General features: G+C 39.1%; 1 protein-coding gene across 1 annotated transcript in view; it reads left to right on the forward strand.

Annotated features, from left to right (window-relative positions):
* CRYBG3 (beta-gamma crystallin domain containing 3) overlaps window positions 1-13,337 on the forward strand; it is a 119,357-nt gene that overhangs the window by 100,751 nt on the left and 5,269 nt on the right. Inside the window, exons 17-18 of the mRNA XM_012652802.1 lie at window positions 7,913-8,052; window positions 11,149-11,272. Of these exons, the coding sequence (XP_012508256.1) occupies window positions 7,913-8,052; window positions 11,149-11,272 (264 nt within the window). The remainder of the gene's footprint in view (window positions 1-7,912; window positions 8,053-11,148; window positions 11,273-13,337) is intronic.

Genomic DNA, 13,337 nt, shown 5'->3' on the forward strand with positions numbered 1-13,337 from the left:
GTACTCACCATCAAATTGGTACTAGCTGATCAACACTAGGTTGATCACATGGCAGAAATACTCTCTAGGGATTAGGGGGATGGGGGGGCAAATCTACAACTAAAGGACACGGGGAGCACTAAAGGGAGGGAAGGGCATACCTTTAATCCTCATTTGGGTGAGGCAAAGACATAAAGTATAACTACAATGTTTATACCCTCACAAAACCCTGGAATAATAAATAATTTAAAAAAGTATCCTAGTCATATTTCTAATCAGACATGAAAAAGAGTCTATCCAGCCTTAGGATTCACATGGTTGGAGGGAATACGATCATGTATTAGCTTTCACAACAATCCCCAGAATCTCAGTGATTTGTAACAACAGACACCTTTTCCCCCTCATATTTGGTCTCAGCAACTGCAGGACAGTTGCTTGGCCTCCACTCTGGGTTGTAAGTTGGTTTCAGATACACTTTTGGTATGTACTTTGTTTTGGGAGCAGGCTAATGGGAGCACCTCCTGCTGGGGACATGCCTATTTTCATGACAGTGAGAAACAGGAAAAGAGACCCCAACCAGAGAAACACATTTGAAACTTCTGCTCAGATATGACACCACTGTGTCCATTCACATACTATTACCAAAAGCAAGTCAGAAAACCAAGCCAGACATCAATGGGGCAGGCAGGGGAATAGACTCCTCATCCTTCTCCCTGGGCAGGGGTGCAGTTGACAGAGTAAATATTTCAAGCAATAATACAATCTGTCAGAGATGTATAACTCGTAGAACTATTCTCTCTTACCAGATTTTGGGAGAAATAAAATTTTAATAAATTTTGTGTATATTCTTCTCTCTGTCATCATAACAGAGCTAACCTCCTTTAAAAAAAAAACAAAAAAAGATTGTTGTTGAGGTTCATTTTCAGTGACAGCCTGGAGGTGGTTTGGTGGCTGTCAAGTGTATGATAGACATGTAGAGGAGTCTACCTCAGAATATGGTCCCCAGTGCCCATTCAGAATTCATTTGGAATTCTAAAATCATCAGGTAATTTAATATTGGGAAATTTAATTTAACCACACCAAGATGATTCTGTGTAAGCATTTGGGAAAAATAATACCAAATTAAGTAGCCTAGTGTTGGGAAAGGGAACTAAGGCCCAGGATTTTCCTCAGGCTCTTCACAAGATGTATTTCTGGAAAAATTATGTGTCTGATAATAAATCTGAATATCTATTTCAAACCATAGTGAAATAGGTTTCTTTGATTTGTTTCTTTTTAGGGTTTTCAGCAACCTTGGTTTGGGAACAGTTTGGTTGTTTAACAGTAACTACAAGAGGACCATTTAAGATGAAAGGGATTGATATTAGGCTTAACAGAGCTTAAGTGTTTTGTTTGGCATTCTATATTTAGAAGTAATCATACCAGATGTGAAAGATCAACGAGAAGACAAAAAGGCCAAAGATACTAATTGGGACATTGAGTGTTGGATTCTATGAGTGGAAAACACTGATTAGTAATTTTGTAGAAGAAAGTTTAAAAGTATTCTATTTCACTTTGATCAAAGAAAAAGATTTAAAGTGGATGAATTGTATGACATTTATAATTATTAATATATAACGTGCAGCATTTGTAATATTTCTCACATTGCTGAATATGCATCTTAGATTTATTTATTCAACCTAAATGTTAAACATCTACTATGTACCAAATATTGTGCTAAGTACTGAACATGAATGAAAAAAAATAATTAGATAACACATAGCGAACTTGTGTCATCAAATCCAAATGTCATTTTCCTCCTGGCCCCTCAAGCGTAGATGTTACCCAGAGATCTATTCTTGGCCTTTTCTCTCTTGTACTTGGAAATTTCCATTATCATAACTTCAGCTCTCACCTCCATCAATGAAGATGATTCCCAAATCTTTAGAGTAAGCAGTAGTCTATTATTCTCTGAGCCCCATTCCCAGATTCCAAGTGGGTCTTTATCAGCATGTTCTGCCAGCAACACATTTTTCCTCTTAGACTTGTTCTTCTGTTATTTCCTATTTATGTTGAAAGACATCATCATTAACTCCCATCATCTAGTCTTACAGTCTTCAGCTTTGATTTTCCCTGCTTCATGATTTCTAGCATTCAGTCAGTCCCTAAGTATTAGCTATTCTACCCCTATGACATACCTTTTTCCGCACTTATTTTTATTTGTATATATTCATGGGAACAAGTACAATTTTGCTACATGGATACACTGCACTGTGATGAAGTCAGGGCCTTCAGTGCACACATCACTGAAGCAACACATGTTGTACCCACCAAGCAACATCCCCTCATCCCCGCCCCATTCCTGCCACCCCTCGAGTCTCCATTGTCCATTGTTACACACTCTGCTTCCAGGTGTACACATTATTTAGCTCCTACTTACAAGTGAGAACATGGGGTATATGTCTTTCTATGTCTGAGTGCTTTCACTTAAGATAATGGCCTCCAGTTCCATTCATGTTGCTGCAAAAGACATGATTTCATTCTTTTTTTATGGCTGAATAGTATTCCCTTGTGTATATATACCACATTTTCTTTATCCAGTCCTCCACTGATTGACACTTAGGTTGATTCCATTTATTTTCTGTTGTGAATAGTGAGCACTTTGATATATGAGTGCAAATATCTTTTTTATATATCGATTTCTTTTCCTTTCGTTAGATGTCCAGAGGTGGGATTGGTAGATGATGTGGTAGTACTATAGTTCTTTGAGAAATCTCCATACTGGTTTTCATAGAGGTTGCACTAGTTTACATTTCCACCAACACTGTATAAGCATCCCCTTGTCTCTGCATCCTCACCAACATTTGTTGTTTTTGTCTTGTTATTAGTAGCCATTCTGATTGGTGTAAGAGGATATCTCATAGTGGCTTTAATTTGCATCTTTCTGATGATTAGTGATGTTGAACTTTTTTTATGCTTTTTTGCCATTTGTCATCTTGAAAAATGCATATTCATGTCCTTAGCTCACTTTTTAATGAGGTTAGTTGCTTTTTCATTGTTGTTGAGTTCTTTGAGTTCCTATAAATACTGGATATTAGTCCCCCATTGGATGTATAGTTTGCAAATATTTTCTCCCAGTCTGCAGGTTGTCTGTTCACTCTGTTGATTATTTCTTTTTATGTGCAGAAGCTTTGTAGTTTAGTTAAGTCCCATTTGTTTGTTTCTGGTTTTGTTGCCTATGCTTTTGAGGTCTTGGCCATGAATTCTTTGCCTAGACCAATGTCCAGAAGAGTTTTCCCTAGGTTTTCTTCTAGTATTTTTATAGTTTCAGGTATAACATGTCTTAAATTTTTCCTGTCATCTTCTTCCCACTTCCATGACCAAGTTTAGAGCCTCATTCTCTCTTTCCCAAACTATTGTGATGGTCGCTTAAGTGATTTTCTTCTTTTGGCTCTTTCTTCTTCAGTTCATCTTATTTGTAGCTTTGAGCATGTAACCTTCTGATAAAGTCCAGACTCTGAGATAGTGTCTGACCTACTTTTCAATATTATTGCTCAATCTTTGCATATCCTGTTCACAAAGCACCCCTCCCCCTTCCTAGTATCTTCCTTGAACTTTCTCTATTTATGTTGTTCATGTGGCAACTTAAAATATACTTTTTCTTTCCCCTATCTAAATCCTTTAAGATATACATGAAAGAACCCCAATTCTAGAAAGTCTTCAATGATCCTCATTTCTTGATATGATTTTCCTCTGCCCTGAGTATTCTTTCTCTGTATCTCAAGATGCTTTTCACTTTCTACCTTTCATCACACCTACCGAACCTGTGAAGCCACTGAGGGCATGATCTATATTTCTTATAGCTTTGAGAGGACCCCTGTGTCCTCTCTACTTAGCACAGCGCCATAAAAATGTCAAGAATCCATTACGTAATAAGTACACTAAATAAACTAATTCATTCAGGCCTAAAAACTACAATCAGTACTTATATAAGGTTTGTTCTTCCACTTCAGCTCATTCTATAAGAGGGGTGTACTTTGTCTTATCCACTTACAATGTTGTAATAGTAGCTTTAGAAGTTGGGGGTGGGTGGGGAACCTAATTTAAAAAATAGTAATTTACAGTGGCCAGCTACTGATAAAATGGTTTAAAGTCAGACCGGATATTAAAAAGTAATGGTACATATAGACAAGAACAGGATACGTGAGTAACTGTCGATTGACCTAAGAAGGAAGGTAACTGAGTTTCAAACTACCTTGGAAGACATTTAAGCACTGACCCACTAGTGTGTGGGGTAACCTGCTGTTATTGTGTTTCCATGGGAGCAGTAGTCTGCTTGTTGCTTCTGTAATGTCTCCATGGGGGTTTGGCATGGAAGTTTGGCCTTTTTTGAAATAATAATCCAGTCCTGGCAGCTACAAGCAGGCAAAGCCAAAGAGACATTTTAACAAGAGGCTGTAGAAAAACTTCAGATGAAATTAAGACTGTGATGACATAAATGATCTTAAGAGGGTAGAATAAGAATTGGCAAGAGACTGATTCCTTCTGCGCGAGGATACTGAAGAGGCACAGCTACAAATAGAGAAAGACTATAAATCCAGCTTCACAATGAAAAGGAGCAATGAGTTTATAAAGTGTAGAAGAATTTGGTTACTATTAAAGCTTTTAGCTTAACAGTTAAATAGTTAATGATATTAACTGTTGTGCACATTTTCAAAATGAAGGCCAACCGAAACCTACAGTAAACATCACACTTCCTCGTGTGACATTTGAAGTAGTTCTTTTTAAATTCAGGCAGAAGACAAAGGTCTCTATTATCACTACTCTGTGCAACAGTGTTCTGGAATCCTAGCCAATAAAAAAAAAAATCTAAAATATAAAGCAAAAGAGAATATAAAGGAAAACAAAACTGAGAAGAGTATGTACAGTTTAAATGATAAATTATTAGGGTTAATGTGAATTTTTAAAAAGTTGCCAGATACAAGATAAATAGCAATTAAACTATAGGGTGCTTAGGAATAAATCTAACACAGCAGTAAGATTTTTCTGAGGAAAATTATAAAAACTTTATTGAAGGACATAAAAGATGGAGAAATATAATCTTTTATAAATAAAATGACTCAATATTATAAGCATATGGTCTTCCCCAAATTAATAGTATTTTAGGCTTATAAATTAATAGTATTTTAGGCTTATAGGTCTTTTGTCTTTTGGGGAGGTGGAGTTGGTGGGGGGCTGGGGAGAGTAAAACATGACAAGTTTGTTCTAAAATTAATCTGGGAAAGATACAGGTCCAGAATAGCCAAGATAATTTTTAAGAACAACAGGGAGGGCAAATTTCTCTAAGGAATTGTCTGTGTAATCTGTCACAGACAGATGTAATCTGTGTAATTTCTCACCACTTGTTCTTCAACCTTTATGATCTAGATTCCACCCCTTATCTCTGACCTGTCCTTGAACCAGCTCTCATAGGGTTACCAGCTGCCTCCTGAGTGCCAAATCCAAACAGCCTCCTCTCAGTCGCCCTCTTCCTCAACGTGGGAAGAGTGTGATACTGTGGGACAAACCTTCCTTAAAATTATCTCCCCCCTTTACTTCCATCATGTCAAGGGGGCTCTGTTTTGGCTCTTCTCACCTGGTTCATTTGTTCCATCACCTCCACCTTCTCCACCTTTTGTTCCTCATCCCCACCCACCAGTGTATGTCCCTGCAGTCCTGTGTCCTCCTTCCATTTCCATTTTCTCACCTTTGCTTCTGGTTATTACCCAAATTCTGGGAGTTCCTAAACTCAACCTGTCTATGCCTGGTCTTTTCCCTGAACTCCAGATCAAAAGGTCCAATGTACATTGGGCATCTCTGTTAAGATTATCCTGCCTCTATCTCAAAATTAAAACATCCAGTTCTAAATATAAGTGCTTAACTCCTGGGCATGCTTTTCCTCCTGACTTCCTTATGTATGGCAAATTATGCCACCATCTTCCCAGCTGCAACTTTTCGCACCATTTCCCTCACTTACTCATTCCATTCATTTGCCTTGGTGTGTCTATTTTACCACCATGATGGCTTTCATGACCATCCCTCATTCCTCACCTTCCTCCCATCCCTCTGGTTCTCTTTTCCTTTGGTTTCACATATTCTACCAGTATACTGGTGCTGTTACTTCCATTCTCTGTGTTCTTTACTCAAGTTGTTGCCAAATAAATTTCCAGAAGGCTGTTTAAAAAAAAATGCATATACACAGTGCAAACATATGCATAATAATCACCAATTTAATTTTTTTAATAATATATTCCCATGGTTCAAAAATCAAAAAGTACCAAAAGGCATTCAGTGAAAAACTCTCCCCCATTTGCACTGTTTATCTTCTCAGATGCTATCTTCCCAACAGGTAGTCATTGTTACTGGTTTTATATTTATTTTTTTAGAAATTTTTAAATGTGTATACAAGCACATATGTGTGTGCATAAGTTTTCCTTTTCTACAAAATGGTAGCATATGAAATATACTATTTTACACTGTCCTTCACTTTGTATTTGCCTCCAAAGAATAGATCCTGGTTATCTTTCTACAAAGAGCTCCTCATTCTTTTTACAGCTATATAGGATTCTTCCATGAATGTACCCTAATTTATTAACCAGTTCCCTCTTCATGGGCATTTAAATCCTCCCCCATCCTTCACTATTCCTAGCACTGCTGCAAGGAATAACTGTTTGATAAGTCATTTTGCTCTCATAGGTCACTTGCGAGAGCCAGTTGCTTTCTGTTTATTCACTGTTCTTTGACCCTCCACAGTCTTTGCTCCTCGTGCTCTGCTTCTCATGTGGCAAGTTGCAGATACCTCTGCCCACTCTCAGTCCTTAGTTCAGAAGCTTCAAGGACTCTCCATTGGCAATAAGTGTGTCTCTGCCCTGTCAGTGTGGGACAGGAGGCAGGCAGCTCCATGCACAGTAACAGACTCAGACAGTGGGAGCACTCGACACTATTTCCTGTTGGTCTCTGTCTTCTGTCGAAATGGGTCTACTTGCTGTTCCCCCATGTCGCATGCATTTCTGTCTCCTTTGCTTTGCGTAGATTGCCTTCCCTCTGTTCTCTGTCTGCCTTCCAAATCCATCGCATCCTTTGAGACTGAGCTCACATGCCACCACATCCATGAAGCTGCCTCGATTCCTGCTCCCTTCTGCTAAAAATAATTTAGCCTTTTAATGAGCACTCTTAAAGGTTATATCCTTTTCTACCCTGGGTTATGTTACAATATCTGTGCAATTCTCTTAATTTAGCTACTTGTTAGTAATGCCCCAGACACAAGGATGGTGTCTTGTTTTGATTTCTCATCCCCTAAAAGTCCCTTCGCGTGGTATCTTACATATACTAATGAATAAAAAAGAGCAATATTGAGTCTATTCTCATCTAACATAATAGGTTGAGGCAATACTTACTTTTAATGCAGAAATCATCACTGTTCCTGTGCATTCTAGCTATTTTTTAAATTAAAGTTGCCTTTTCCTCCCTCCTAGGAATGTCTTTTAAGAGAAGTCTTACATTCTCAGTGATTGCTCCTATGACCCCCTGGGAAATGAGGGTGCCATGCCGTTCCATATTTATTCTGTTGCCAGCTAAAAGCATTCACAGGAGTAGTTTGTTGTCCATATTACAGCACCACAAGACCTTAATATGTGATTTTGAACCAGCTGTTGCTTTTTATTGTGTCATTTTTATTATAAGATTGATTGCTTTTCTGATAGCTTCAATTTTAATTTATAAAAAGCATATTAAAATTACTAATAGAATCTAATCTTGCCAGTGTAGTTTTGACTGTACCATCCTTAGAAGACAGAGCAGTAAACTCTATGCATTTGAGAATACAATGGATCCAGGGGACCCTGAGTTCAGACTGAGATGTCGGTGAGGTATGGCCACCCCATTTGGTGATGCTTTCTCTTTTCTGTGCTATTAGGTTTTTGAAGAACCCTCCATCAGCCTTTTTGCTCTGGAACATTGTGAGGGAAGAGAGTTACATCTAGAAGAGGCAGTGAACTCTGTTCTGAACAAGGACCTGCACTTCTACACCCAGTCTGTGTGGGTTAAAAGTGGACTGTAAGTATGGGAGGAAGGCTTGGTCTTACTTGGTCACTGTTTTGGGACAGAGTTGCACAGTTGCTTTTTATTTGCCCAGTGCTGTTATTTTGGTCTGATGGTGCTCTTACTCCTTTTATCCCTTGATGTAGTAGTTTCTGTTTAAATAAGAGAAGACTGTGAACCTTGTCTAGTATGTAGAAGTCTGCAGTGGCCTGGGGGGAAGAACCCTTTGGGATAGAAGGGCCACCTCATGGTCAGAGCATGTGTCCTGGAGTAGGTCAACCAGATGACTTTACCCCATTAAGCCAACTTTTCTTTCAGGAGAAATTTCAGTAAGTGAGCAACTTTGACTGGTTAAGGCCATTGTCCACTTAAGGCAAATGATTGTTGGCAAGAATGTCTGTATTTTGATTTGATAGCATGTTTATTCTCAAGCAGTTCCTCCAGAGCACTCATTTTCATGTGGTAGACTATCAGAGTGGATCCAAGTTGTGTGGGGCCTGTGCTTTTACAATTTGGGAAGATGCCTTTAAGAAAAAATACATTATGGATACAAAAATTATTAATAGGTATTGAACGTATTAATTTAGAACACAAATGGTCAGAGGCCTGCAAGTGAGGGGCCTTGGAGTTGAAGCTTTATTTGCTTCTTGGAAAATCTGCCTCTCAGGCCATTTCTGAAGAGTTTGGCATATAAGCCAGCCCCTACTCCTGCACTGTTGGTCTTTTGGTTCCAAAAGTCAACTAATAAAACACATAGCTTTCAATGGTTAATATAAAAATAGCTTTTAAAAAATTTCTTATGACTTTTAAATTGTGTGATAATCAACTCTGCTTTTTAAATATGTGGGATAATGAAAGACAAAGTGAAGAATGTAAGTCGATTTCAAAATTAAGTCAACTATTACAATAAATGGATTTTATATTATTCACATGTAATAGCTTAAATTTTCTTCTGCAAAGCATTTCATATGGTTTGATGTTTATTATAACAAATGCATTTACTCTAAGCAATAAGATTCCAATATATTATTTACTAGTTAACTAAGAGCATTTGAACTTAATTTTACATCCCTGTGATATAGGACCTTCACCACATTTTTATACATTTCTTTATATTTTCAAGTGAAATTGATATGCGACTCACCTCTGAAAATTTCTCACTCTCCTATTTCACTCTTTTCTGGAAAACTGGTGCCATTTCAGCTTGACATTCTGATTTCTTCTCTTTGGCTTATTATCCACCTACTCTCAGTATTCCAGATTTTCTAAAAGAGAACTGGTACATGGAATAAGGAAATAGTGAAGGCTGTCCAGAGATATTCCAGGCTGCACATGGTTTACAGGATAGTGTTTACTGCACAGTCAGCCACCCTGTGTGACAAGTTGGGTTTGTTTTGTTTTTTAATCCCCACGTGATCCTGTACCTTTGATCTGTGATGGTGATGAGGGCCATGCTTTAATGCACCATCCCACACTGTTTTTCCAACTGTGCATTCGTTTAGATCAATTATTATTAGGTACGGTTTCTTAAAATCTTGCCTAGGTTTTGTAACTGAAACTTCCACGCCTATTTAAAGAACCTGTGAAGCTAGAGAGGTGGCTAAGCCTCTCTGTGGTCATGCTGACCTGCATCTGCACAGTCTAATTGTTTAGATTCATGTAGGCAAGAAGGGGTTGAGGAAGGGTCAACCATCTTGTTCATCTATCCATAATTTGGCCAAGGCTGATCTCTGTTGTAGGGAACAGGTGGACTTTTGCTAGTAATGGTCAATTTAAGTCAGTAATGTCTACCCAAGCTTCCATAGATTAATACGTCGAGCTTACCTCAGTTCCTTCATTCTCCCCTCAACTTATGGACAAGTTGATGTCTTTTCCTGCACGAATGGGGGTACAAGTCCCTAAGAAGTATCGCCCTTTGTAAGTTTTAGAAGTTTTCATCTGGACAAGGGGTAGGCCGAAGTCACCACCACAACAGCAAAGCAGCAGCTCTTTGTAGCGTGAGTCCTAAACTCCAGATGACCCATTGCAGAGCACTGGTCCGTTTGACTGGCAGACCCCCTTTCCTGCTGCTGGTACTCTGGACCCCTTTTCCAAGGTTACACATCCGTGAGTCGAAGGCAGGGCAGCCCCTGCTGCACTTCTAGGTGCTTTGTCTGAGCAAAGCAAGACAGCTACCTTGTTCTCTGCACGTTTTCTTAAAGTCCTGTGTACAGTGACCTTGAGTTCTCCTGAGAATTTCAGGTTCTCTTGGCAATTGTAGCTCATTCTCCTTAGCCATCCACCTTGGTAGCCGCCTAAAGCAAGGCTCGGCAAACTTTCAGTAAGGGCCAGATAGTCATTTTAGTTTATGGTCTATCTGTCTCTGTCCACAACTACTGAAGTTGCTGTGGTAGTGAAAGAGCAGTATAGCCAGTCCGTGAAGGAACGTGCTTGACCGTGTTCCATTAAATAAGTCTTGAGACTCCAGACACTCACTTTGAGGCCCTGTACACTTTTATACACTTTAACACAGCCAGAGTGGAAGGCAGGAGTTTCAGGGAGGATTTGCAAAGAAGCCAGGCCTTGAAGTAAAAGTGAGTGAGATGGAGGACTCCTGTGGATAATTGTTTAAGTGTTTAAGTAGCCCTGGGTGGCCTTGGGGAAGCTGTGGAAGGAATTGTGTACAAAGGTATGTCTGGAGAGGTCACTGGAGCCACCTGAGAGGCCCTGAAGGACACGTGATGATGACCCTGAGAGCAGGACAGTGTTTTTATCTCCTGAAGTGGGAGGTTATGGTTTGTCTTTGAATGTTAAAATGCAACGGAAAAAGACTTAGTGTTATCAAAAGAATACAGAATTTCAGAGATGGAAGGAACCTCACGTTCATGAAGTACAGAAACCCATATTCTAACTGGAACCCATATATTCTGACTCCAATCCAGCGGGCCTTCTCCTAGACCTCTCTGATTTTTCTGCTAGGAAAAAATGCGTAATTCTATTTTATTTTATTTTTTTAAATCTGCAAACCTAGCAGCTTATGAACCCTGTAAGGTATAATAGCAAGTATTTTTGATACGAGATTGCTTTTTGGTTTTGAAGTAGCCTATTTTTTTCTTTCTTGCCCTCTTACAGATGGATAGCTTATGAAGGATCCAATTTCTTGGGAAGGCAAATCCTACTTGAGCCTAATGAGATCCCAAATTGGACAGCATTCAGTGGATGGAAAACAATCGGTTCCCTCCGTCCCATGAAGCAGGTAAGGAGAAAAGAACCATAAAATCCCAAATAGCTTGATTTTCTGGTAGAAATGTCACACACCCCAGCATGTGAAATTTAATTTAATTTGCCATTTATGTACCAAGGTGTGTGGGATTAGGATGGGAGAATCTTGTAGATTTTAACCAGTTTGTAAAACCGTATCTAAGGTCAACATTGGATTTTAGCTTTGAGTCTTATTGGCCATGTTCACTCTTCATGGAAAACTAAGATGTTGTAAACTCTGGAAAACCACAGAAACAGGAATGAACTTTGCTACTGTACTAGTTTTACTTTCTAAGTGTTTGGATTTTTTCCCCCTACTTATATAATACTCAGGATAGATCCTGGCAATTTAATTAAAATAGTATTTATTGCACACCTACTGCTTGTCAGTCTTCTGTTCAAAGGCTTCCCACTGAACTTGGGATACAGTCTACTCTTCAACACAGCCTGTGTGATCCACGCCCCGGCTTCTCCAACCGCATCTCCCACGTGGCCTTGTTGCACGCACCACAATGCACGGTGCTTTCCCACCCAGGTGCTTCGCACGGGCTGTGCCCTCCGCATAGAGGATTCTTCCCTCATTCTTTACCTGGCTAGTCATCCCTCTAAATTCAGCTTAAGTGTCTGTCTGCAAGGATGCCTCCCCCACCCTCTCTCCTGATCTAAATTAGATCTTGAAAGATCTGGTTCTTTTTTGTATAAGACACCGTATATGGTTTATAATTGTATGGTTAGGTTGGATGGAAGACAAGGGCTGTGAATATTTTGCTTATTGCTCTGCCCCCAGTGCCTTTCACGTCTGGCACATTGTAGAGTGCAGGGCCTGTTCGTGTAATAAATGAATGTATAAATGGATGAATGCATGTTTGATATTGTGCAAAGTATAATGGAAGATATAAAGATAGATATGATTTCTGCCTTATTAGATCTTACATTTTTGTTGGGTAAAACATGTCCAACGCAAAGCAGTAACATGAAATTCAAAACAATGTATAATCTCATCAAAAAGCCACTGGCAGTGCCTGGTTTGGAGAAAGGGAATATGAACGTGTAAAGGAGTGATGGGGAGGTTTCCTAGAAGTAGAAAGTCCAAGCGAGGCTGTCAAGGGTGTGATGGTCAGCGGATACACCAATTGTGCCTCTCCCTGATCTCTTTAGAAACACTTTCTCACCTGATTCCTGCAATAGTTCTTTGAGGTAGCAATTATCGTCCCCATTTTCCAGGTGGAAAAACAAGGTAAAGCACATTGCAAAAGTCATCCAAATGTCAGAACCAGAATTCGAACCCAAATATATTATGCTCTAAAATCTGTGTTCTTAAGCAACCACACTCCGCTAACCTCCAGGATGAGATCATTTAGGGAGTGCCACCATATATTTCAGGCATAAGCTGAGCATAGCATAGTGGATACAGATGTCTGATGTTCTGACCTGACACTTACGTAACACTTATTTAAGTGTTAAATAAATGGTAGCCAATAGAAACTTAGTCTAATTGATTTTCTCTCATCCCCTTCACATGTACACACACACCAAGCTCATTCCCACCACTCTTGGATCAAATCCTAGCTCTGCCACTTGTAAGCAGTGTGACTTCATTTCTTGGCACCTCAGGTTCCTCTCTAGTGAAACAGTGATCACACTGCTTATATCTCATTGCTGTGCAGGTTAAATAAGATAATGTGTATAAGGGGTGTGATATAACATCTGGCTCTGATTACTATGGTAATACATTTATTTCGAAATTTTATTATTCACATTGTCCCTCGAAAGAACCAGAGATGCTCTTCCAAGGCATACTAAAACATTAGTGGATTTCCTGGCATAGAGTATGTTGTATAGGATCTCCTGACCTATGTATCTTGCTTATTCCTCACTCCTGTTGGGTGGGATGGTGAGTAATCCCACTGAAAAGCTATAGGAAAAAGCAAAGTAGCAGTGGGAATTCAGTTTAACCTTTATCAACTACATAACAATGGTAATCCAAGTTGTTAGAAATTTCAGTAGCCAAATTTAACACTGAGAATATTTTCCTAATTTTTTTTTTTTTTTTTTTTTTT

Source organism: Propithecus coquereli, unplaced genomic scaffold (assembly GCF_000956105.1).
Source record: "Propithecus coquereli isolate 6110/MARCELLA unplaced genomic scaffold, Pcoq_1.0 Scaffold40, whole genome shotgun sequence".
Lineage (NCBI taxonomy): Eukaryota > Metazoa > Chordata > Mammalia > Primates > Indriidae > Propithecus > Propithecus coquereli.